Source organism: Corythoichthys intestinalis, chromosome 7 (assembly GCF_030265065.1).
Source record: "Corythoichthys intestinalis isolate RoL2023-P3 chromosome 7, ASM3026506v1, whole genome shotgun sequence".
Classification (NCBI taxonomy): domain Eukaryota; kingdom Metazoa; phylum Chordata; class Actinopteri; order Syngnathiformes; family Syngnathidae; genus Corythoichthys; species Corythoichthys intestinalis.
Genome location: NC_080401.1, coordinates 52,605,780 through 52,633,666, shown reverse-complemented (window position 1 = coordinate 52,633,666; position 27,887 = coordinate 52,605,780). Strand labels below are relative to the sequence as shown.

Below are 27,887 nucleotides of genomic sequence, written 5' to 3'. Positions count from 1 at the left end.
CGTTTGATGTTGTCGTAGAGCCAAGACGTGGAAAATACTGTGCAAATTTGACGGTTGGACCGCATTGTGACTTAAGTAAAAGTATAAAACTTTTTTCTTAGCTTTAGCTTTAATATCTTACGCTTGTTACGTAAACGCAATGAAAACATCTGGCCAAGTGACTTGGCCTGCACTTCCTCACACAACCATCCAGGGGGCGGCATAAGCAAATGAAAGAATGCCTCCATACTGAAGCTGGCACCGAATCATTTCATTCCTCAACAGGATTGTTTGCTTGAATACGTGGAAAGCAGACACCGCTCACCTCCGGCTTGCTCGCTCAGCCTTCACCAAATTAACCTTACGGGACAGCCTCGGGCGTGTATGTCCGGTGACAGTGGGACGACTCCCCCGCGGACGTGGACGTGGTCAGTCGGCGTGTCCCGACGCAATTGACTGAAGGCTGAGCAGTCCTATGATACCTCGGACACATTTTTACTCGTTTTGCCCCCCTCCCCCCTAACGCCGCGCGGCCAACTTGGGACACGTTAACGCCACCAACTCGCTGAGAAGTTCTTGAAGACATCTCCAACATGTCCGTGGCGGGGTTGAAGAAGCAGTTTTACAAAGCTAGCCAGGTTTGTTCAACTTTTCCTAACACAACGCCAATGCACTTCGGCTCGTCTAGCTAGCTTGGTGTAGCATTGAAGCTAACGCCATTTAGTTTGTGCTAATGGCAATTTTTTGTTAGTTTCTCCTTTTTTTAATTTGCGTGGTTATCATGTAAAGCTAGCATGGTATTTTTTTGGTTTGTTTTTACTTTTGTGAGTTTATTTTTTGTGTTTACGTGTTTTTCTCCCCACCCCCAAGCTAATTAAAGTGGAGGTGATTCTTCCAGCATAAGATAGTAGGTCATAAATTAGTTATAAAATGCCGTTTGAAATCTAGTTGGAAGAAATCAACTTTTGAAAGCTTGTGAAAATGTGTCAGCCTTCTGAAAGACCCGCTGACCCACTTTTCTACTCCAGCTGTGCTGTGTTGAGTTTTTTGTTGTTGTTTTTTTGCTCAAGCAGGTCAATTGTGGACCCCCACTGACGTCTTTCATCAAACAATTGATGAGTTTAAGTACTGTTTGTTTATTTTTTTTAACGTGGTTCTTTTTCTACTACGACTCAAATCTGGGCGGGGATGCTGTAAAAAAATGTCTTTTTCCTCACCACCCCTGCTGATCTAAGCAGGAAAGACATTTGGTTTGAGCCTCCGGCTTCCTGTGAGGAACATGTTCAGATCCCCGACGGTTAGAATGTTTTGCAATGGCAGAGAAGCTCGTGTGTAAACAGCAGAAGATGGATGGTAAATAGAAGTAGGGGTGAAATGATTCAATTGGCTAACTTTATATGGCTTGATTTGGGAGTCTCACTACTGAATGGTTTTAGAATCATTTGACCAGATAAGAAATTAACCCTGCAAACACCTGCATTCATTTAACTCAGTTGCTGCCATTGACGGTGCTGGACGTCCAATCCATTTTGAGATTGGACCTCTAGCACTGTCAATGGCACTGAAAGATGAGCATTCGCAGCCAGTTCCCCCAGTTTAAATGAATCGCACGTCTATCGCCGTTAATGGCATTCACTGACTTAAATAATATGGCGAAAAAAGTATTTCACAGTCTTACTTGGTGCTGTAACCAGAGTAGGGCTGCAGCTATCGATTATTTTAGAAGTCGATTAATCGATTAACTAGTTAGTTCGTATAATTGAGTAATTGGATAAGGAACATGAAAAATTAAAATAATGATAATGAGCTGAGCCTCAAACGGTATTAAAAAAAAAAAAAGATGATCTATGTACAACAAAAGAACAATTGGCTAACTTGCATAGCAAATGTCCGCTAGCTTAAATGCTATAAAATGGTAACTTAAAAAAAAAAAAAAATTTTTAACAATGCTCTTAACAAATTGTTCAGACACATATTCCCACAAAAAAACTGCGTAATATATCTATAAACTAATTTAAGAATGCATTTTAAAAATGAGCTCAAAAAAACTTAGGTTGGTCTTAACAGGGAGAAGTTAGATTCAGCCATGTGAAATGAGGCAGACCAGAGGGCAGTGTATTCACCTTAATCAATAAACAAAATGCGAACACTTTCAAAATATACCATTACAACACCACTTTAATTAAACAAACATTCGAAGCAACAAAATTTAATTTGAACATTTTTTTTTCTAATTGAATACTCAAGTAATCGATTGATCGTTGCAGCACTAAACCAGAGTGTATATCTGTTTTTATTCATTTTTATTATATTCGTTTAGCTTTTATTAACATTGTATTGGTTTATATATATTTTTTTATAATCATGAAAAATACAATAATGATGAATAATAATTTTTAAAAATGTTATATTTACTTTTACGTTATTTATGTTTTTTAATGATTGAATACCGTAATTTTCTGACTATAAGCCGCTACTTTTTTCCTTCATTTTAAATCCTGAGGCTTATAGTCCAGCGCGGCTTATTTGTTCATTTATTTTGGTTAATAGGTAACACATTAGTTGAATTATTTTTCTTCTCATGACAGTGTCATAATTGTGATTGTCTAATGCAGTACTTCTCAAATAGTGGGGCGCGCCCCCCTGGGAGGGCACAGAGCGATGCCGGGGGGGGGCGCATGTGACCTCGGGGAAGATGTTTTTTTTTTGGCCGTACTGGAATAAAGTGTACTTGCACATCCACTCAGTGGATGGCAGTGGCGCTCTCATTTTCAGAGTGCACACCGTACTTTTTGAACTAAGGAAGAGCACTCAGGACACAGAAAACAGATATGAAGAGCAGTGTGCCGCCGCCGTTTTCGAAAGCCGTTTTCCGACCGGACTCACTCACGCAGCGACCCACTGTCTTGTCCGGTTCTCACGTCGCCGCCCGAGAAGTGCCATTTTCGGCTTGGCATCGTCACGACGACCGCCCTCACCTACAGTTCTACCTCGGCCGCCGAGAATGCGCTTTTTTCGTGCCGTTTGCCTTTTAGCTTTGACTTTTAATACAGTGGGTGATGAGGAAAGACCACTGTTTACTGTGTCTAAAAATAATTATAGCGGACAGCCAGAAGCCAAATCAATTAAGACGCCACTTAAAGACATTAGACCCCGATCTCATTGATAAGCTGCTTGATTGTTTTTCAGTGAAAACGTGCAGAATATTGCCAACAATCGTCCTGCTTTCTCAGTCTTATATCAGTAAACCAGTGAGCATTGTTAGCATGCTCATTGCAAAATAACTCCACACCATTGCAAAGGAGGTAAATACTGTGAGCAGCAAAAATAAAAACTGTCCTTCTGTCCAAGGACACTTTTTTTCTTTTATTCAGTTTTGTTTTTTCGATCAAATTTTTTGGCATATTGTCCTCATGAGTGAATGTATCTAATCAATTTGAATTTGTTACTATTTACTGATTTTATTACATTTTATTTTTCTGTATCAAATGGTCAAAAATGAACCTTGCATGTATGTTTTACAGTTTGGATGTGACTTTTTTTGGAAATTCAGGCAAATTGATGCGCGTCGTCTTCTCTGTTACAAACAAAACAATGTTAATAAAGTTATACTTTATTATAAGTTGATCTATTTTACTTTTTTTCTTTATTAGAAAAAAAGGACAATGTTAGGCAGATGCGTATTTATAATAGTAATTTTATAGACAAATGATACTATTTACAGTGGCGGCAGAGACTTTGGGGGGGCACGAAACATTTACGTCTTCCTTGGGGGGGCGTAACAGAAAATAATTGAGAAGCACTGGTCTAATGACAGTCTTATGGCCCCACTGTTAAATAAAGTTTTATCAAATACCATAACTAGCAATCATTGAAACAACTGGAACAGTAACTGAAGAAATAATGAACACAGAACATCAATTTTGATTGTTATTTACCTCTGTAGCGCTGCAATGCATGCTAGGAGGCATGTTGGACAACAACCGTGTTGACAGCAGGTGGCAGAAGAGGTTTACTGTCTCCCCTAAGGGAGCAGTGAAGGCCAAATGAAGCTTCTTGAAGCAATGAAGCTTTGTAGCCAATTGGTTCAAAGCTTCAGGGTGGTTCATTTTGTCTTATGACAGTCATATGATGCCGCTGTCAAATAAAGTGGTACTGGTTAATATCTTTTCTTGTAAATAAATAATGTAATATATAATATAATAATGTAATAATAATAATGTAATAGAGTGAGGACAGCTGCGGCTTATAGTCCAGTGTGGCTCTATGAACAAATGTCTTTTATGTGTCAAATTTGACTGGTGGCAGCTTATAGTCAGGTGCACCTTAAAAATAAAAATCGGCATGATAATAATAATTCCTGTAGTAGTGTGACAAACCAGGTTCCAATGTGGCAGACGTATTTTGCGTGCTATACCAGAGCGCACCGCGGGGCTGACATGAAAGACTGAGAAAGGTGTGATAGAGATTTTACTTTCTCTTTTAGTGTTTTGTTGTTGGCGTCAACTGCGGTGGACAATTAGCATGTTGTGTTGCACAAGTTCTGAAATAAATGATTGAAAACCTGACAAAACTGCCCCAATAATGATTGTCACCTTAACTTATAAAGACTGGCGAACGGAGGTCTGAGGACGGTCGAGATCGTAGACATTCTACGGACGTATTGTCAAGCCAGTTCACGGATGCATACGCCACACTCATATTTTTCTATCATTTCCATGTTCATTTCAATGGTAAGCGTCACCTTTTTCCTTTTTTTCACCACCTGCACTAACCTTCTTGGAACCTGTGTTGATTTCTCCCATAAGAAAATCCGTCGTGCGTCCATCTTGCGGCAAAACAAAGAAACTGCGGCGCTGTCATAAATCGTCGTATTTAGAGCATGTCGTCGGATGTAGAAACAAATGGAGAGTCAAATTTTTCATCGGATGTCGAAAAGATCGTGTGTCGAAGCGATCGTATGTCGAGCTACCACTGTATATATTTTATGTAGGGCTGTCAAACGATTAAAATTTTTAATCGAGTTAATTATAGCTTAAAAATTCATTAATCATAATTAATCGCAATTCATACCATCTATAAGATATGCTATATTTTTCTGTAAATTATTGTTGGAATGGAAAGATAAGACACAAGACAGATATATACATTCAACATACGGTACATAAGTACTGTATTTTTTTATTATAACAGTAAATCAACAAGATGGTATTAACATTATTAACATTCTCTTAAAGCTATCCATGGATAGAAAGACTTGTAGCTCTTAAAAGATAAATGTTAGTACAAGTTATAGGAATTTTATATCAAAACCCCTTTTAATGTTTTCATTTTATTAAAATTGTAAAACTTTCAATCCAAAAATAAACTAGTAGCTCGTCATTGTTGATGTCAATAATTACACCATGCTCACTCATTGTGCTGAAATCTATTAAATCATTTGGGCCCAAGCACCAGCAGAGGGCGCCAAACACCAAAAAACAACAAGCGGACATTACACTGCTGTCATTTTAATCTGTTTCAGCGGGGCGTGTGCGTTAATTGCACATTATATTTTAACGTGATTAATTTTAAAAATGTAATTACCGCCCGTTAACGCGATAATTTTGACAGCCCCAATTTTTTTTTTTTTTTTTTTTAACGGATAAATACATTTATGAGTTCTATGAAATTAAATGAAAATGAGCATGATACACTCTGATTACGGCTCCCAGCATTGTTTTCATCAACAATGACGATAACGAAAATATTTCGTTGACGAACAATTTGTTCATGTCAGTGACGTCACGACGAGCTAAAAACGTAGCTTCGGAGACTAGGACATAAAGAGACGAATGCCAGATTTAGTCTGACGAGACGGAAATGCAACATAGTTTCTGTCATATGTTCACAATGCGTGACGTTTTCATATTGTACGCGGATTACGTTAGCTTGCAGTGTAGCAGTATTTTGGTCATGTCACTCATGTGAGATGTGCTGTGCCTCAAAAACACAAAAGCAGATATTGGGACATTAAGATTTTAACAACAGAAAAGGTCCAAACACTGAACAAGGCTCATGTACTGTTTAAAATTGCTGCCAAAAAAACAAAATGCGATGGGGAAGCCAGTAACTTCAAGCCATTGACACCCCTATTTGCTTACCAATGAGTCTTTCAACAATCCTTCCTAGTCAAAATGAATTGGACCTCTATTGCCGCTAATGAGTCATTTTAATGTAAGTTTTCTTCTTTTATTAACTACAACAAACCACTCTGTGAATACTATGCTTGCACTGATCTAGTAGTGAATGAGTAAAAAGTAGGGCTGTAAAAATTATCGCGTTAACGGGTGTTAATAAATTTTTTAAATTAATCACGTTAAAATATTTGACGCAATTAACGCATTCACTGAATGACCCACTCACGCATTGCCTCAAACAGATTACAATGACGCCGTTTATGGACATTAAGAGTGAAGAGAATGCCACCGGCCGCTTGGGGGCAGCGCCATTACATACTAATGTTAATCCTTCTAAAAGTGGGAGAATTAGTAGTTTTGAGACGTTTATGCTGTTGGATTATACATATTTCTGTAAGTTTTCTTTCTTTTAGTGGCAATTATGTGTCTCTTGTTGTATTTGGGTAAGATATGTTCAGATATATATGTGTTATAAAGGCGAGTGAACACAGGCGTTCTTTGGACCGCGCTTCGGCAACTCCTTCACAACAAACATAAGTATCATTTAGTGAAAGCACAACAAAAATAATATTCCTATCCTATCTCTCAAAAAAAAAATGTTCACAAAAAGAAAAGCACTTCAGTCTGTAGTAATGAGGCCCTATTCTCACACAGTTAAACAACAATGCAAAGTGAACTGGCATTCCCAATCAAAATAGCTATGCAAAATACACATAAAACTTACTCAGACTTTGGTCACTTTATTCTTATAATTTTTATTTTTATTGTTATTATATTAACTCTACTTTTGATTGAAAATTTTACAAATTTTATTAAAACGAAAACATGAAGAGGGGTTTTAATTAGAGATGTCCCGATCGATTGATCGGGTCCGATCACGTCATTTTCAAAGTATCGGAATCGGCAAAAAAATATCGGCCATGCCTTTTTTTAATACATTTTTTTTTTTTAATTAAATAGTTTTCTAATTGTATTTAACGTTACAGACATAATATGTTACACTCATCCAGAGTCTTTAGTTTAGGCTTAAGGTAGAGTTAGCAAATTTATCCCAATAACGGCGGTAATTAAAAAAAAAAGTATCACGTTAAAATATTTAACCCAATTAATGCATGCGCTGCACGACCCACTCACGCATTGTCGCGCTAAATCTGTAATGGCGCCGTTTTACCTATATATAGAGCTAAAAGGCAGCGTAAAATGAGTAGAGTGAATTTTGGCAGCCTTTGGAGCCTTTTTTTTAATTGGCTAAAGCCTTTCAATCCCTCTCCCTATGATTAGAAATATCATGGGAAGCAATGTGGGGAAGCAAGGTAGCAATTGATCTTTTTCTTAACACCTTATGTTATTTCCCAACGCAGAGAAAATATATCAGTTGGTAGCACTACGCACAGTCATGGTTCCACTTCCCTTCATGCATTTGGGCATGCCTACAGTATCATTTACTGAAAGCTCAACAAATACACTAGATGACAATATTTAGTCACAATATACAAAGTCACAAGTCTTTCTATCCATGGATCCCTCTCACAGAAAGAATGTTAATAATGCAAATGCCATCTAGAGGATTTATTGTCATAATAAACAAATACAGTACTTATTAGAGCTGGGAATCTTTGGGCACTTAACGATTCGATTACGATTCAGAGGCTCCGATTCGATTATAAAACGATTATTGATGCACCCCACTCCTTTTTTTTTTTTTTTTTTTTTTTAATTTGTTTTGTACATTAGTTCCAAAATTGTTCAAAAATCCTCTCAGGCTAAACCAAACTACTATTTCAGTATCAAGTTAACATATAGCAGTAAACAAATATACAAAAATAACAGTAAATAAAAAACTCCAGTCCCCATTCTATATCAGCAGCTTTAAACTACTTTCAATTAATTTAATGTTGTGAATCAACCGTTAAAGTTGTTAAAATTGCTCCTGTTATTTCATAATTTCTCTTTTGTCTACTTTCAACATGTAAAAGTTTTAAAACTATTTTAAAGATAGATTCAAGTGAATATTTTACCGATTTAGGAGTATTTTAGATAAAAAGTTAATTAGGTTCGCTTGGAAGGTTCGCAACAACAGCCTTGCAGGGAAGTGTACTGCTTTAAGATGGCGGCCGTTACTAACGCCCGCATCTAGTTTTTTGTAGATGTGCTGGTAACGATACCGAAGCTATAATGCATCTAGTCCTATATAAATGATATCTACCGTAACATAATGTGGCTTGTAGCAGCTTTTCGGCAGCAGTCAGGTATGTTGTTGTTTTTTTTTTATCTCGTGGCATGAGTTGAGCTAGAGCCATGAGTTGAGCATTGGCGTTACCCGAGGGGCCGGGTAATGAGAAGCATGATGTTTAGCTACTCTCGCTCCGTCCCTAATTGCGTACCGAAGACCGCGCGGCGTGCTGAGTGTGTCGTACTTCTGCTTTACTTGGCATATTTCAATAATCGGAATTTGGATGTTTGTGAATCGTTCTCGAATCTTCCACGGCCGAATCGCGAATAATCTAAGAATCAGAAATATTGCATACCTCTAGTACATATGTACTGTATGTTGAATGTATATATTCGTCCGAGTTTTATTCATTTTTTTCTTAATGCATTGCCAAAATGTATATGATCGGGAAAACTTTTCGGGAATGATTGGAATTGAATCGGGAGCAAAAAAGAAAGCGATCGGATCGGGAGATATCGGGATCGGCAGATAATTAAACTAAAACGATCGGGAACAAAAAAAACATGATCGGAACAACCCTAGTTTTAATATAAAATTACTATAACTTGTAACTATACCATTTATCTTTTAAGAACTACAAGTCTTTCTATCCGTGGATCCCTCTCACAGAAAGAATGTTAATAATGCCATGTTGTTGATTTATTGTTATAATAAACAAATAAATTACTTATGTACCTTATGTTGTATGTATATATCCGTCTTGTCTTATCTTTCCATTCCAACAATAATTTACAGAAAAATATGGCACATTTTAGAGATGGTTTAAATTGCGATTAATTACGATTAATTAATTTTTAAGCTGTGATTAACTCGATTAAAATTTGTAATCGTTTGACAGCCCTAGGAAAAAGATGACCAATATTGATCAGTGTTTTGCGTTTGGACCAATTTGATTGAATCATTGCTTAACCAACCACTGTATTAAAGTACCATGCTACCTACATTTTTTTTTTTTTTCATTATAACTGCACCCCGTTCCCCTCTCAATAACAGCTGACAGCTCAGATTTTCCTCACTGTGGGCAAACAGGAAGTGGGACTGGATATCAGTGCCCAACAGTGCGCACATCCTTGTTTTTATATCATGGTCAACTCCAAACACATTGAAACTAAAAGGGCAAACAAACAAAATCACACCCTTTGGACGTTTGACAGCGAGAGTTGCTCGAGGGTAGAACTGTTCTCTAAAGCAGCTTTTCTACTTTGAAGTGAGAGATCATCAGGTGTGTTCATAAAAGTGAATATTGGAGCTATTGTCAAAAGTATTGAAGTGTCAATACAGATGCAACATTTGATTCCAAAAGTTTGAAGACTCAGTTATTTGGTTTTGCACTACCACACGTCACCAGAAATTAGTTGTCATGGGGTAAATTTGATTTTGCAGTACTAATGATAGTAATTGAAGATATTTTTGCATTTTCCTTGTTAACTATTTAGATGCTATTGGCAGCGCTAGACGTCCAATTCATATTTACTGGAAGGGGCAAATGAACACTTTGAAAGATGAGCATTTTTTCCAGTTGAAATTGGATTGATGTCTATTGTTGTCAATGGTAAGTTAATTTTGGGACATTTCCTTCCAGGGCTAAACGATATTGGAAAAAAATGACATAGAGACTTTTGAGGGTTTTGCGATATAACCCTAACCCTAAACCCTTGGGGACGCTAGAGCCCCATAATGGTAGGCGTGGCTAACCGGCAGATTAAAAGACTAATCATCTACGCTTTGCTAAATTGTTGTATATACTCGAATTGTCTCAAAATATGATTCTAATTCACATGATAATGCTATTTAAGACTTTTTTTTTCTCCTGTCGTATGCTCTTTAAACCCTAGTTTGAAACCCTAATACCTGTTTGAAACCCTTAACTGGTTTGAAACCCTGGTTTGAAACCCTAAACTGGTTTTAAACCCTGGTTTGAAACCCTAAAACTGGTTTTAAACCCTAGTTTGAAACCCTAATATTGGTTTTAAACCCTAGTACCAAACCCTAATACTGGTGTAAACCCCTACTTTGACACCCTAATCCTGGTTTAAAACCCTACTTTGACACCATAAAATTGGTTGTAAAACCTAGTTTGAAACCCTAAAACTAGTTTTTAAAACCTTGTATGACACCCTAATACTTGTTTTAAAGCTTAGTTTGAAACCCTAATCCTAGTTTAAAACCCTAGTTTGAAACCCTAAAACTGGTTTTAAACCCTGGTTCGAAACCCTAAACTGGTTTTAAACCCTGGTTTGAAACCCTAAACTGTTTTGAAACCCTAATACTAGTTTTAAACCCTAGTTTCAAACCCTAATACTAGTTTTAAAACCTAGTTTCAAACCCTAATACTAGTTTTAAAACCTAGTTTCAAACCCTAATACTAGTTTTAAAACCTAGTTTCAAACCCTAATACTGGTTTTAAAACCTAGTTTCAAACCCTAATACTGGTTTTAAACCCTAGTTTCAAACCCTAATACTGGTTTTAAACCCTAGTTTCAAACCCTAATACTAGTTTTAAAACCTAATTTCAAACCCTAAACTGGTTTTAAAACCTAGTGTGAAACCCTAATGTTGGTTTCAAACCCTAGAACTGGTTTTAAAACCTAGTTTCAAACCCTAATACTAGATTTAAAACTTAATGTGAAACCCTAATTCTGGTTTTAAACCCCAGTTTCAAACCCTAATACTGGTTTTAAACCCTAGTCTGAAACCCTAAAACTGGTTTGAAACCCTAAAACGGGTTGTAAATCCTAGTTTTAAACCCTAGTTTGAAACCCTAAACTGGTTTTAAACCCTGGTTTGAAACCCTAAAACTGCTTTTAAATCCTAGTTTGAAACCCTAATACTAGTTTTAAACCCTAGTTTGAAACCCTAAAACTGGTTTTAAACCCTGGTTTGAAACCCTAATATTGGTTTTAAACCCTAGTTTGAAACCCTAATACCTGTTTTAAACCCCTGTTTGAAACCCGGAACTGGTTTTAAACCCTGGTTTGAAACCCTAAACTTGTTTTTAGAGCTGAAACGAGTACTCGAGCAACTCGAGTAAGTAGAGTTTAAAAACTGATCCGAGTAATTTTATTCACCTCGAGTAATCGTTTATTTTGACAGCTCTAAGCATCACGTTTTGCTAGGACTACTTTTAATGGGGGACAACGCGCTGTCACGTGCGGAGAGGAAGAAGGGGGGGAAAAAAAACTTACCGCAGCTGACAGCCACCACAAACGACGCCGACGTTGCTAAATACTAGTCCGCACAATGCTACATTGGTAACAGGTAGCGTCTGGTGCGTCGCATAGAGATCACATGTATGTTGAACTAGATGAGAAATGACAGACTCGGCCGCGTCTGGGCAGCGTTTGTAAACAGCCGCCATCTTAAAGCTGTACAGCGCTAAACGCTAATAAAGAGCGCTAAGCGCTAATAAATAAGATTAACGTTACTGTCGCTACTAGCTCACGTAACGTTAGCCCTGCGGAGGCCTAGGTTTCAATTAATTATGACCACTGTCGATGCGTGGCTAACGTGTCTTACATACAGGCTTTAACATAACATAGCATTGTGGAGTGATGAGGGTGTAAAATAAAAACTTAATCATGCTAACTATCAATTTTAGCTCAGTAGTCATTGCTGGATAAAACACCAAGGAGCACTGGTCCCTAATGTGCTCCAATACAGCCTGTATCATACATTTAATTTGAACACTGCAAAAACTCAAAATCCTATCAGGACTTACAGTTTAGACTAACTTAAAACTTAACTAGAACTTAAAAATGGCTTGACACAAAGAGAAATTCAATTGAAAAACGTGGGGAAAAAGTCCTAACTTTTAAGTGATGTGTGTTATCAAGTGTAACGGCATTTTTTAGGTAAGATATATATATATATATATATATATTTTAATAAGATCTAAAAGTTTTTTGAGTGAAAGCAGTGAATTAGTCTTTTTTTTTTTAATTCTAGTTACATCTGAGATGCAATTGTTGGCTGTTTTCAACAATATACATCGAAAATAAAGACATTGATTGACTGAAAATGGTTCAAGATTAGATTAAATGTCTTGTTTTCTCATGTATATTTATAATTGCGGCGGCACGGTGGCTGAGTGGTTAGCACATCTGCCTCACAGTTCTGAGATCGAACCTGAGATCAAGGGTTCAATCCCGGGCTTCGGCCTTCCTGTGTGGAGTTTGCATGTTCTCCCCGTGCCTGCGTGGGTTTCCTCCGGGAACTCCGGTTTCCTCCCACATCCCAAAAACATGCATGGTAGGCTGATTGAACACTCTAAATTGTCCGTAGGTATGAGTGTGTGCGTGAATGGTTGTGTGTCTCCTTGTGCCCTGCGATTGGCTGGCAACCAGTTCAGGGTGTCCCCTGCCTACTGCCCGTTGTTAGCTGGGATAGGCTCCAGCACCTCCATGACCGTCGTGAGGAATAAGCGGCATGGAAAATGAATGAATGAATGAATTTATAATTGCTGTTCACCTAAAAATATATTTGTTTTATCCGATTACTCGATTAATCGATAGAATTTTCAGTCGATTACTCGATTACTAAAATATTCGATAGTTGCAGCCCTACTTGTTTTAAATCCTAGTTTGAACCCCTAAAACCGGTTTTAAAACCTAGTTTGAAACCCTAATACTGGTTTTGAACGCTAGTTTAAAACCCTAATACTGGTTTTAGACCCTAGTTTCAAACCCTAGAACTTTTTAAACCCTAGTTTCAAACCCTAAAACTGGTTTTAAACCCTAGTTTCAAACCCTAAAACTGGTTTTAAACCCTAGTTTCAAACCCTAATACTGGTTTTAAACCCCAGTTTGAAACCCTAATACTAGTTTTAAACCCTAGTTTCAAACCCTAATACTAGTTTTAAAACCTAGTTTCAAACCCTAATACTGGTTTTAAACCCTAGTTTGAAACCCTAAAACTGGTTTTAAACCCTAGTTTGAAACCTTAATGCTTGTTTTAATACCTAGTTTGAAACCCTAATACTGGTTTTAAACCCTGGTTTGAAACCCTAAACTGTTTTTAAACCCTAGTTTGAAACCCTAAAACTGGTTTGAAACCCTAGTTTGAAACGCTAAACTGGTTTTAAACCCTGGTTTGAAACCCTAATATTGGTTTTAAACCCTAGTTTGAAACCCTAATACCTGTTTTAAACCCTTGTTTGAAACCCGGAACTGGTTTTAAACCCTGGTTTGAAACCCTAAACTTGTTTTAAATCCTAGTTTGAACCCCTAAAACCGGTTTTAAAACATAGTTTGAAACCCTAATACTAGTTTTAAACGCTAGTTTCAAACCCTAATACTAGTTTTAAAACCTGGTTTGAAACCCTAATACTGGTTTTAGACCCTAGTTTCAAACCCTAGAACTGTTTTTAAACCCTAGTTTCAAACCCTAATACTGGTTTTAAACCCCAGTTTGAAACCCTAATCCTAGTTTTAAACCCTAGTTTCAAACCCTAAAACTGGTTTTAAACCCTAGTTTCAAACCCTAAAACTGGTTTTAAACCCTAGTTTCAAACCCTAATACTAGTTTTAAAACCTAGTTTGAAACCCTAATACTAGTTTTAAAACCTAGTTTCAAACTGGTTTGAGATCCTGGTTTGAAACCCTAATACTGGTTTTAAACCCTGGTTTGAAACCCTAAACTGGTTTTAAACCCTTGTTTGAAACCCTAAAATTGGTTTTCAATCCTAGTATCAAACCCTAATACTGGTGTAAACCCCTACTTTGACACCCTAATCCTGGTTTAAAACCCTACTTTGACACCATAAAATTGGTTGTAAAAACTAGTTTGAAACCCTAAAACTAGTTTTTAAAACCTAGTATGACACCCCAATACTTGTTTTAAACCTTAGTTTGAAACCCTAAAACTGCTTTGAAACCCTAAAACTGCTTTGAAAACCTAGTTTGAAACCCTAAAACAGGTTTTAAACCCTAGTTTGACACCTTAAAACGGGTTTTAAACCCTAGTTTGAAACCCTAAAGCTGGTTTTAAACCCTAGTTTGAAACCCTAATACTGTTTTTAAAACCTAGTTTGAAACCCTAATACTGGTTTTATGTGCATGTGACACGAAAAAGCATATTTTTTTCATAATGCACGCGGTATTTTATGCTCCTGAATGATATGGACCGCTTGGATGTTTGTGGAAGCGATCGCTATATTTATTTTTAGTTTTTTGAGTCCCGTGCCATGAAAATGAGCGACTTCCGGCTTCGGTCTTGCATTGAGGAGGAGTGCGCTGTGACGTGTACGGGTTAAGGCGTCTTCTTCACTAAACAGCCGTACTGTTTTGTATGAGGACTAAGGATTCAGCTGATTTTGCGGATTAATACGTTTATTTTTCGCATCACGCCAGCCAAACGGCTGCAGAAAAATCTTGCTTTATGAGGGAGAGGTGTGTTCGCCTTTTTGGAGTTTCAAAATTCACCGTGAATATTGGCCAAGCCCTACTACTGTGGGACCACTGGACTTGCGAGAAAGTGAGTAAACATCTTGTTTTGTATTATGTCAAATATTAGTACAGCGATTACAAAGTAAACACTACAAACTTTTTTTAAATAAAGGACTACTTACGTTTGATTATTGATAGGCATGTAAAATGCTCTCCTCGTGCACATTAGCTGCACGTTAGCTGCATAACAACTGCAGCCGCCCTCCTCCGGGGAACGAACTGCCCTATAATGGTAGGCGTGGCTCACCGGCAGATTAAAAGACTAATTTCTCGTCATCTGCGTTTTGCTAAATTGTTGTGTATAGTCGAATCGTCTCAAAATATGATTGTAATTCCCATAATAATGCTATTTAAGACTTTTTTTCTCCTGTTTTATGCTCTTTAAGAGTAGTTGTACGAAGCCATACTTTTTACTTTTGCTTGAGCAGATTTGTGAAGAAAAAACGCTCCTCTTACGCCTCTACTTTGGGCTACACAAGGGTCGTTACATTTTTCCTCTTTACTCTACATATTAGGGGTATGCCATCTTAGGCACCCCACGATTTGATTCGATTACGATTCAGGGTGCTACAATTCGATTATTGAACGTTGATCGCGGTATTGACGATGATCACAGTTATCACGGTTATCATGATTATTGATGCATCGTACGTTACTAATTAGTAAAGTAGACAAACAAATTTATGTCCATTATTTATTTAAAATATTCTTATGATTCAACAGGAACGATGGAAACATGCCAATTCAACAAAAAGCTGCCCTTAAGCTGCTTTTTTATTATTTGATTTTACAAGAAAGTGCAAACACATGAACCATTTTAAAGGCAGTACTTATTTCTCTCAACAATACAAGAAAATGTACTAGGGCGCCAGTTATCGATGGTTTAAGTAGTCGATTAATCGACGAACAAGTTAGTTCGAATAATCGGATAAGGAACATGAAAAATGAAAATACCTGAGTTGAGCCTCAAATGGTATTAAAAAAAAAAATTGAGGATCTATGTACAACAACAAGGTCAATTGGCTAACTTTCATAGCAATAGTCAGCTAGCTTAAATGCCATAAAATGCAAACGTTTTATATTTTTATAATGCTCTTAACAAATGGTTCAAACACATATTCCCACAAACAATGGCTAAATATACCTATATACTAAATTGCAAATGCATAAAAAAAAAAAAAATTAGCCTAAACAAACCCTTTGCTTATGTCGGTCTTACCAGGGAGCAGCTGGATTCACCAATTTGAAATGAGGCAGACCAGAGGGCAGTGTATCCACCCAAATCAATATAACTAAATGCAAACACTTTGAAAATACACCATTACAACCCCACTTTAATTAAACGAATGCTCGGAACAACAAAAATTTAATTTGAATCCTTTTTTCTAATCGAATACTCGAGTTAATCGATTAATCGTTGCAGCACTAAATATTACACAGGTGGAATGAATTCCATATTTTCTGGAAAGAAAGCGTCTTTAGAAATGACCTTTTTTCACCAATATACTTTGTTTTCACAGATTTCTGTACTATTTCGCATGTTTGTAGTGTCACCGCTGTACTTAATCATGGTTTTACACGTTCTATGAAATACACGTTGGCTAATTAGCTTAGCGCTCAGCGCTAACTGTTAACATCTCAAAAACAACTACAATAAAGGCTAAACAGTTCAAGAAGGTTCGTGTACTCACTTCCCATAGACGCACACGTGGATTGGCAACACACTCAGGACATTTTTCAATTGACATGACTTGAAACTACTGCTGGACAACTGAAAGAAAAGGAGCAACGAACTATCTCTCTCTCTTCACCTCTTGCTCTAAAAAATAACGGCTGGGTGCCTGCCTGTCTCATACACAAATTTATTTTCCAGTCTTTTGAAATGGAATAGATCTCTCGCTCAGTAACCGACAGCATCCATCAGGCGTGAGTCCGATAAAAGTGTCCGGCCGGAAGACTTGTCTTGAATTTCGTTCCGTTACGAGCGGCTGTCATAAAGTTATGAGTGAAAGTCATCGTTTTTTAACCTTTATGAATCGTAATCGAATCGTCACGTGTCGAATGGCAATGCATCTAATTATTGATTTTTTTCGAACTCCCTTGTACTGTGTCACTTCCTGTCGATTTTGGGTAGCTTCCGGTACATTTCAGAGCATTTCAGGGACACTTCCTGTACATTTTTAATCATATCCTGTTGATTTTTTGGCATTTTTATTAGGGATGTCCCGATCCAGGTTTTTGCACTTCCGATCCGATACCGATATTGTTTTGCACTTCCAATCCGATACCGATACTGGCCGATACCGATACCGGCCTATCTGAGCATGTGTTAAAGTTTAAAGTTATTTTATTAGTTATTTGTGTCCTGAATACCGCGCTGTGTATTAGTTCCGCTTTACTTGACATATTTCAATAATCGGAATTTGGATGTTTGTGAATCGTTCTCGAATCTTCCACGGCCAAATTGCTCAAGGATGTAATGACGGCTGGGCATGTTGTACCGTGGTTCTAGGTGTTGGATGGTGCGTCTTTACTCACGAGAGATAATGGCTCGTCATCCAGAATGAATTCTTCGGCAATGACTCTTGTTATTCCCTGGGCTTTGGGACTGTCGAGTGCCAGTTTGTCACGCATAGCAAACGTTTCTGCCAGTGTTAGTTGCGTAGGACCTTTCTTTTTGGCTTCGGTTTTCTTCACATACTCCTCACATTGTTTGTGGTGGTATTTCGCTAAATCCTTGAGTAGTTTGGTTGTATTAAAACTTCTTACAGCTTTACCACCACGCTTGACTTTATTGTGGCATATGTTGCACTCTGCCTCTTCGTCTTTGTCGTGCTTTAAGGTGAAGTGATCCCACACAGCTGACATTTTTACCGATAAAGTCTCTCGGTAAATTGGGAGACGGTAATGTAAATGTAGTGTGTTGAAGGTGTGCCGTAAAATGCGGACCGGATTTTAGGGAAACCGAAGCAAAAACTGGAAAGGATTAGAAATCGGTGCGCTGGAAAACCCGGACCGCACTTTGGGGGAAAAAAAGAAGAAGAAAGAAAACTGGATCGGATGTCTGGATCGGAAGTTTTCCGTGTCGGCCGATCCCATACCGATGCGCATTTTTTTGCCCATATCGGCGTCCAATCCGATCCAAATATCGGATCGGGACATCTCTAATTTCCGTGTCACATTCTGTTTATTTTAGAAAATTTCCATGTCACTTCCTGTACATTTTGGGTCATTTTCCTATTAATTTTGGCGCAATTTGAGAACGTTTTTAGTTTTAGTTTTTGTCACAAATGATGACCACCAATGGAGAAACACTATTAGAGTTCATCAAAACAATTTTTATTTGTATTTATGTTGTAGGGCTGAACGATATTGGGAAAAAAATGACATTACTAAGAATGTCCCGATTGCATATTTTTGCATCAGAGTCCAAGTCACCGGATTTTGAGAATCTGCCCTTACCGAGTCCCGACCCGATATTGGGAAAAAAAACAAGGCTTGAAAAAAAATTTTTTTTTTTTTTTTGAATTTCCAAGTTCCAAAATTATTACAATACTGTGCTGTTTACAGTACTTCCTCTTTCGCTTTTATCTGGAGTGTTGCATAGGATTAGAAATATATAATTTATTACTTTTGGCAGTTTGATATTTTTAGCCCTTCAAAAATAGAAAAATAAAAACTTTTAAAATTAAAAAAAAAACGATCCTTTTCATCGAATTCCCAAACCCCTGAAAAGTTGCGCAATCGGCCTGATTTCCGATCACGTGATCGGATCCGGAACATTCCGAGACATTACCACAGTATTAAGTAGTATTAAAAATGGTATCGATTATTTTTTAGAGTATCAATATCAAATTGAAAATGTAAGTATCGTGACAATAGTTGCTATTATGCAGAACAATTATTAAATAATCATGAGTTTGTGAGTCTTTCCATGATTGGAGTAGAAAGAAACTGGAAGCAGGTTTCTATTGTTTACATTTTATTGGAAATGTTATTGGATCCATTCCTGTTTGCACAAAAAATAATCACTTTCATATTCTACATTTTTCCCCTCTTACGATACCAAATACGAACTGAACTTTGACCTTAAAAACCTAGTTAATGACTGAACTTTGTTTTTTGACCAAGCGTTAAACTCACCTTTCAATGACTCATAACTCGATGACTAATACTGTATGTTGGGAGGTTGGAACTAAACATAGCACACTTTATTGTATAGTGTTTTTTTGTCTTTCTTTCTTTGTTATTATGCTTATTCAGCCTGCATTGGCTGACATTGGTCACTTAGACGACGTTCAAAATACAAAACAGATGGGAGTTAAGGAATACGACTGTAAATCCTTTGCAAAAAATATCTCCAGCAGACTGTTTTTTTTTTTTTTTTTTTACTCTTTGTCTAAGTGAGGCGGGACTGTTGACAGACTTATTTTGATTCCAGGCCAGCGTGGCGTGCAATTAGGGTTGGAAATGGCTTGAAGTTGCTGGTTTTCCCGTCGTATTTTGGTATTTTTTTTCTCAGCAGACTTAAAACAGTACATTTGACTTGGTCAGTTGATGGACCTTTTCTCTGTTTAAAATCGAAAATGTGTCCTGATATTTTTTAAAAAGTACTAAGCAGCGCTGGTGCTAAAAACACTGTCACATTTTTTGAATATTAATCACTTTGTCAGTGTTTGATCCCTGAAAAGGACAAAATTATCCTAACAGATTTAGTATGTTTTGGCTGCTGTAAATCATACCACGAGGCAAACATGCCTGCTGTGTGGGACTGCTTCTCTTTTGAAACCAATAATAGCAAAAGATCATTAGATAATATTTGTAAATAAGAGGTACCAGGAGTGCTCACATTAGAGCTGCAATTAATGATTATTTTTATAATGGATTAATCAGACAATTAATCACTTTTTCAATTACCTTCACAATTTAACTTGAAGTTGATTTAGGCATGTTGTAAGTGACAATGAAGAAAAACTGTATGACTGTTTCCTTCAAATATTATATTTTATTACAGCTGAACTTAATTGTAGTCTACAACTGTGCTTTTTCAAGTACATGAAACTTGTTCGTTTTTAATCAAGGTTCTAGGTATAAAAAAGAATTTCTTAGTACACAAATCAGACAAAAGTCCAGTTCATTTAAATAAAAATAAAAATATTCTGCTGTGTGACATTTATTTTTTTCATGTGGGCAAAGTGCTGATATAAATTGTGTCAATGACGTATTTATTTTCTTTAAACAAATTTAAATCTAATTTCAAAGCACAGTCTCTTGTATGACAATTTACAATTGAATGGGAGTTTGTGTTGAAAGAGATCTAAGCTGTTTTATGAATGGGTTTATGTGTGTGGTTTCTTTATAAAAAGAAATGAGACGACTTTACTATCTAACAGTAACTCTAGTGCTAATATGCCCTTCTAAGACAATACAAACGGACACTTAGGACACTGATTAATAGAGGTGGGAATCTTTGGGCACCTAACGATTCGATTACGATTACGATTCAGAGACTCCATTTCGATTATAAATCGATTATTGATGCCCTCCTCGCCCCAAAATTGTTCAAAAATCCTCTCAGTCTAAATTGACCAAACTACTATTTTAGTATCAAGTTAGCGGTTAAAAACAGTAAATAAAATACTCAAGTCCCCATTCTGTATCAGCAGCTTTAAACTACATTCAATTAATTTAATGTTGTGAATAAACCGTTAAAGTTGTTAAAATTGCGCCCGTTATTCCATAATTTCCCTCATGTCTACTTTCGACATGTGAAAGTTTTAAAACTGTTTCATCATTTAACGATAAATTCAAGTCAAGATTTTGCAGATTTAGTGGTATTTTAGATAAAAAGTAATTAGGTTCTCTACAACAGAGCCTTCTAGAGAAGTCTACTGCTTTAAGATGGCGCCTGTTTACTAGCGCGGGAAAGTCTGTCATTTCACATCTAGATATATGTGATATCTACCATAGCCGTATGTTGCCGTATGTTTGTAGCAACTAGCAACTGGGCGCTGTTTGTAGCGGCTGACGGCCGCAGTCAGGTATTATTGTTTTTTTTTAACCTAGCGGCATTAGCTGCACATGATATTTACTCTCGGTCCGTTCCTCATTGCGTCCCGAAGACCGCGCTGACTGCGTTTTATTTCCGCTTTACCTGGTATAATTCTATAATCGGAATTTGGATGTTTGTGAATCGTTCTCGAATCTTCCGCGGCCGAATCGCGAATAATCTAAGAATCGGAAATTTTGCACGCCTCTACTGATTAATATAATCGCTAACGAGCTTAGCGCTCCATGCTAAGTAGTAACATCTCATCAACAAAGAATACAACAATACAAATGGCTTTATTTACTTACTTCTGACAGCGACACACTGGATCTAACAACAAAAAAGACAATCTAACTCTCCACACTTCGTAATACAGTGGTACCTCAACATATGATCTCCTTGACACACGATCTTTTCGACATCCGACGTAAATTTTGACTCGCCGTTTGTTTCTACATCCGACGACATGCTCAAAATACGACGATTTGTGACAGCGCCGCAGTTTCTTTGTTTTGCCGGAAGACGAACGCACAGCGGATTTCTTGTGAGAGAAAAGACGGGTTCCAATGTTAGTGCATTCATTCCCCTTTAAGAAAGCTGTCAGTTTGCCTACGTATGGAGTCACGTGGTTGCCATGAAGTCAGACAAACAGAAGCCCGGTAGGCTCACGCTAGCGGCTAACGCTACAAGTAAACGTGATGGAGTGTGGCTTAAGGGAACTTCGCTAAACTTTCACCCAACATTAAGTAGACTCTTGGCGGCATCCCGATGGGCTTTCACTCGGTGTCCTCCCGATTTCAGGAGAGTGTGCTTTGTGATGGAGTCGGATAGCAACTCTAACCTTGTCGAAATGGCTGAACTTAATGAGTGGATTGTGCACGGACTGCATCCAGCAATTAGTATGTCACGTTATTTTGTATCTCTGTGTGTGTGATTTCTCTGATAGTTTTCATGATGGTAAAGCATTCAGCATAAAGTACTATCCAACAGTGAAACCTATAATATGACTGTTTAATGGCCAAAGCCATTTTTCTATTTGTGCTTGCTTTATTTTGTGGCGTTACTGTCATTAAATCTTAAATGTTTCATTGGCAGAAGAGCAATATAGCTTTAATGTGTCTGTGTGGGGGTGCATGTGTGCGTGCATGTTTTAAAAAATGCTCTGGGGAAAAAAAAAACATAAAACCTTTAAGTAAACACTTGTGTTGAGTATGTCACTAGGCATGTGCCGGTATGAGATTTTCACGGTACGATAACCGTGAGCAAAAATACCGCGGTTTCACGGTATCACGGTATTGCAATTATAGCTCCAAAATTTTGAGATGTATGGGTTTAAAAAAATAAAAAATAAAATCCATTGAACAGGATTTTTTCAAAACATATTTGCAAATTGGAACATGAATATAATGTGAAAATAAATAAATTAACAAAAAATAACAAATATTATATAAAATTAAAATAAATAGAACATGGACTATACCCGCAGCCACAGCTCAAGTTGCTCAATATTAGAGTAAGAACAAAATAATTGCTTTAAAAAGTAAAAACACTTCTAAATAAAATTAAAAATATATACTGTATGACTTTTTTTTTGAGGGGGGAAGCTCAAGTGAAGTTTCGCCATTTTCAGCCACTGTGTCAACTCTAGTCTAAATGATGCCATGCCTTTGTGTTAAAAAGAACAAAGAATTCATAAGTAAATAAGTTAGTTAAAAATGTATAAGTTAGTTTTATAAATTAGTTAAAATGTAAATATTGTTGAGGAAAGGTTTCATCTAAAAAAAAAAAAAAGAAAAAGTGAGGAGTGAGACCTCCTTTCTCAATTAGCGATCTTTGACGCTATTCTTTTTCTTTTCCCCCTTCATTCAAGCTTTTCTCTCACTCAGCGGCCGTGAGACATAAAAGAAGCTGCTCTCCCAGTTTAGCCTAGGCTAACATTCGTCTTTGTAAGTTTTAGTTAGTTTGTATATTGAATTTGAAAGGAAAATGTGTGTTTTGTTTTTGGCGAACTTTTTAATGGAGCTACTGCTATCCTGTTGAACCTAATCACACGTGGAAAAATACAATTGTACAGCGTTTTAAATGTATTTATTTGTATATTTCACCACGATTTGAGAGCTCAATAAATTGAAGAAAAGTACGCCTTGTGTTTGGAGGATTTGTTTTTGGGTTTGCTGGCTGTTTAGTGACACTCACGGCAACAAACGAGAAGGGGTGAGCGGTGCCGCACCAAGCCACTTCGGCTGCATTTCGGCACATGAAAAATAGCGAATACCGTACTAAGGTATGACGGAAAATTTTAGTGGTTTTGAAACCGAGACGTTTTCACACCACGGTAAACCGTGAAACCGGTAACCGGCACATGTCTATATGTCACAGCAGCCATTAACCATAAGTTGTCTGTATGAAGTGTACTGTTCAAGCTGTAAGTCATTTGTGTTACAATCCGTGTTGGGCACGTTACTTTAAAAAATGATTAGTTATAGTTACTCACTACTTCTTCCAAAAAGTAACTGAGTTTGTAACTGAATGACTCTATAGTAAAAGTAACTAGTTACCAGGGAAAGTAATTATTTCCGTTACTTTAAAAAGTTGTATGTCATAGAATTTGAAATTTTCTGAGCAGTATTCGAGTCAGTTGAATTGAGAAGAACAGACAGGTAGTTGTGTTATAGAAACTTGTAATATTTATTGCACCTCACCAGCAACAGATTTATCCTACACTTGGAGTGCAAAAAAAATAGACAGTAAACAATATAATAAAATAACAATCAGCAGTAAACAATATAAAGTGAGTTTAATCAATTAAATCAAACTCTCACAACCTGAGATAGCTGGTCAAGTAGACAACTCCTACTGTACTTTAGGGATTTTGACTTGAAATAGTCTTTATATCTCCACCTCGTAAAGGACAAATTTTCCTCTGAATGCTCTGCCATCATATCCCTCAGCATCTGTTTTGCGTGTGTGTGTGTTTGCCGCACGCGCTGTTCTGGTTTATGTGTGAAAACACCAGCTCTGATTGGCTTACCATGACACATGACTCTAACCCTCAGCCAATCACAATCACTTCCACTATCCAGTTGGTGCATTCAGGTAGCCTCGTCTCCCTACTCCTCCCGTCACCCTCAAAGCGTCTGCCGTCCTCAAGATGGACGCAGCATTCTTGCTGGCTGACAGTGGGGGATGGGAACGAGGCTAGCATTCAGGTGTAGCAAAAACAGAAACGTTAGCAAGCTTTGGAAAGCATTGTCTAATTGAATGAGCAGGGACAAACAGCCAGGAGTCATAAGAAGTACGTGCTGTAATATTCTGATACAGAATCATCCGAGGCACCCTAAAGGGCACACGGCACCAATATTGTTTTGCTCACATGATGCGGGAGTGAGTTAGAGACACGGCCTGCCGAGAGCCGTACGTTTGTGTTAATGTTGAAGTTATATGTGCTATCAAAGAAACAGAGTGCCAGCACGTCCTGTGTTAGTTGTGTAGGACCTTTCTTTTTGTCTTCGGTTTTCTTCACATACTCCTCATATTGTTTGTGGTGGTATTTCGCTAAGGCAAGGCAAGGCAAGGCAAATTTATTTATATAGCACAATTCAACACAAGGCAATTCAAAGTGCTTTACATCACATGAAGACCATAAAAATCACATTTAAATCAACACAACGTAAAAACCAAGACAAATGATCACATCTAATCACAGAATAAAAATAAATAAATAAAAATAAAACAAAAATAAAAATAAAGCAAAAACTACTACTACTAATAATCATTGAAATCAGCAATGGAGATAAGCACAATAGGAATAGAAGGCAGGTAGGTTGAAATATATAGACAGTTATGGATATGCAGTGCCAAACAAAAGCGTTTTTAGCCCTGATTTAAAGGAGCTAACAGTTTGAGCATACTTCAGACGTTCGGGTAACTTGTTCCAGAGGTGAGGAGCATAATAACTAAATGCTGCCTCACCCCTCGCTTGATTAGGTTGGTTGAATTAAAACTTCTTACAGCTTTACCACCACGCTTGACTTTATTGTGGCATATGTTGCACTCTGCCTCTTCGTCTTTGTTGTCCTTTAAGGTGAAATGATCCCACACAGCTGACATTTTTACCGATTGAGTCTCTCGGTAAATTGGGAGACAGTAATGTAAATGTGTTGAAGGTGTGCCGTAAAATGCGGACCGGATATTAGGGAAACCGAAGCAAAAACTGGAATGGATTATGTAAATCGGTGCGCTGGAAAACCTGGACCGGATTTTTAAAAAAACAAAAAAAACAGGATCGGAATTTTTCCATGTCGACTGATCCGATACCAATGCGCATTTTTTTGCCCATATCGGCGTTCGATCCGATCCAAATATGGGATCGGGACATCTCTAATATTAATGCTAAATATTTTTTTAAGAATTGTTTTGAATCATGTTGGAAAGGCGACGTAAGTGTTCTAAATCTGTTTACATTCCATTCTTTTGCACTAGTAATGTTATCAGCATTTGACCTCATTGTTTATTAGTGGTTTACTATTGTTATTTACGTGATTGTTCTTTAATAGAGAATTTAAGTGTTCCAAAAAATTTTTTTTGTGGAATAATAAGCGTGAACAAAAAATTCATTGCTAAATTAGTAAAAGAAAATATGTATTTATTATTAGATTAGTCGACTAATCGAAAAAATAGTAGACTGACTAATTGGGAGAAAATTGTCGTTTGGGACAGCCCTAATCTAAAGTGTACAAATTGTGCCACTTAAGACACTTAAGAAAAAAAAAAACAATTAAACATTTAAAATTGTGTAAATAAAGGCTTACCAAAGTCTATTTCCTTTTTACAAAGCTGTTTAAGGCAGGTTAAAGCCTCTTAGATACATAAGAGAAATTGAATCTTGCCTGAAGATAAATGTTTTTTTTCCCCCCTTTGTTTTATGCAAAGTCAGCAAAGGGTGGAAATCAGTATCTTGTGACATGGCTGCCTCAAGGCTATATTTCAACCTTAGCCTTTTTGCATAAATATTCATGATGCACTCATTATTTTCATGTTATGACAAAAACAGTTCAAGTGTTACTGATCTTTTAAACTATTTTTGGTTCAAGTGTACTGATCTTTTAAACTATTTTTGGTTCAGCCTGGATTTTTTTTTAGGTGTGTTAATTACTACTTTTGGTTCATGAATGCTAAAGCACAAGATAAATTGCTTATCAGTATTAGCATGGCGTGAGGGTCAAAACTGAGTGTATTTATTGTGCTTGTAAAGTGGGTCAAGTAGTTATTCTGCAAACTGATGCAGTAAATCATCACTGTTATCTATGTTGGTGTTTCAGGAACTTGAGACCGAACTGAACAAACGTATACACACATGGTTGTTTTATTTCATTTCCACGCGGCTGACAGCACGTCCTTGGAAGCTTGCTTGGAATGAGAAAACGCACAGTCAAAGTAGTCTAGGTCGTTACTAAATAAAGGCACGGCTCTACATTGCTCTTAGCGGGTCACACTTCACATGAAACTTTTAATTTGACGTTCTCGAGGATGTACTTGTGGGTTGGAATTGTCTTCTGCAGCCTGTTTTGTGCCATTGACGTGTCATCCGTACTCAGACGGTGTTTAAATCCCAACTCATCGGTCATTCACAAGTTACCCAGCCCTCTCAGGATTAAATGTTTATGGTTGTGAATAGAGATGGAATTTTTGCCGTTTATTTCCAGGACAGTATGGTAAAGCACAGGTGTCAAACTCAAGGCTCATGGGCCACATCCGGCCCGCCACTTAATTTTTTCTGTGGCCTGCTAAAATACCGTAATTTCCCGAATATAAGGCGCACCCCAAATTTACTTGTAAAATCTAGGGGACATTATTGTACCCGTTTATAACATGCACCCTAATTTTAGCACCAATAAATAGAAGAATACAAGAAAACAGAGCTCGTGTACAGATACAGAAATGTCATTTGACTGACTCGTGAAACACAGCACAAGCATAGCACATTGGTAGTTCAAAACATTACCATAAACTGACAATATTTACGGTAATAATATGATTTGACAACTTCTCCAACTTACCAGAATCCAGGAGAAAACAAAACAGATGTGACTTTTGTTTTAAAGGCTGCTGTATAACTTGCTCGTTTCATCATGATGAATGAATGCTTCTTCCATGGATTGATACAGTAAAATAAAAGTGGGGACTGAAGTCGGAAAACGGAAAAAGCGCATCGCTGTGGACTGTAACAAGAGGAACTATTATTATTTGGGTTTGAGTTTCCTGGGGACAAATATAGTTGACGGACACAGGAACTCTGTGTTGTGTTAGGTTTGTTATGGTCCGAGTTGCAATAAATGTTGACTCAAATGAGTTCAAGAAACTAAATTCTGTGCTTTATGAAGAGTGAAAAAAACCAGAATTTAACACAGACGAAATCATTCGAGCAGTCACTGTGGTATTACCGAAACAAAATGGTGACGTCATGTACTGTAATGGTCGGCAACGGATCGCCGCATACGTTTTCTTCAACACAACATGGCTGTGTCAATAAAAAAAAAAAATCTGTCTTTAGATATGTATATAATATATATATTTCTGTCTCCATCCATGTACCCGTGTATAATGCGCACCCATGATTTTACAAGTTGATTTTGGGAAAGAAAAGTTTGCGCTATATTCGGGAAATTACGGTAAGTCCATCTTCATGTTTTCTCGCGAAATTAAAATTGCAATAGCCCTTGATCTTTAATTGAACCCCAGCCCAATTTTTTTTTAATTTTTTTAAATTTTAAAGCAACACTAGGTAACTTTTCAACCTTTATGAAGTATTTTCGCAACATTTGTGTTATGTCAACTGAAAACTCGTTGAATGACACCTCTTTTATATCTAGAGGAGGTCTTTATTGCTTTCACCGGCACTAATTAACTTTGAGGAGGGTGACAGGAACCCTGCCTCACAAGCAAACTAAAAATTTTCTGACTGCATCACGGCATACGTTACTTCCCCCTTTCATTAAAAGTTG

General features: G+C 37.2%; 1 protein-coding gene across 2 annotated transcripts in view; it reads left to right on the top strand.

Annotated features, from left to right (window-relative positions):
- Window positions 1-259: 259 nt before the first annotated feature.
- Window positions 260-27,887, top strand: part of sh3gl1b (SH3-domain GRB2-like 1b) — a 50,308-nt gene continuing 22,680 nt past the window's right edge. For both annotated transcript variants that reach the window (XM_057840479.1, XM_057840477.1), the window contains exon 1: window positions 260-617. In XM_057840479.1, the coding sequence (XP_057696462.1) occupies window positions 573-617 (45 nt within the window). In that variant the 5' untranslated portion in view covers window positions 260-572. The remainder of the gene's footprint in view (window positions 618-27,887) is intronic.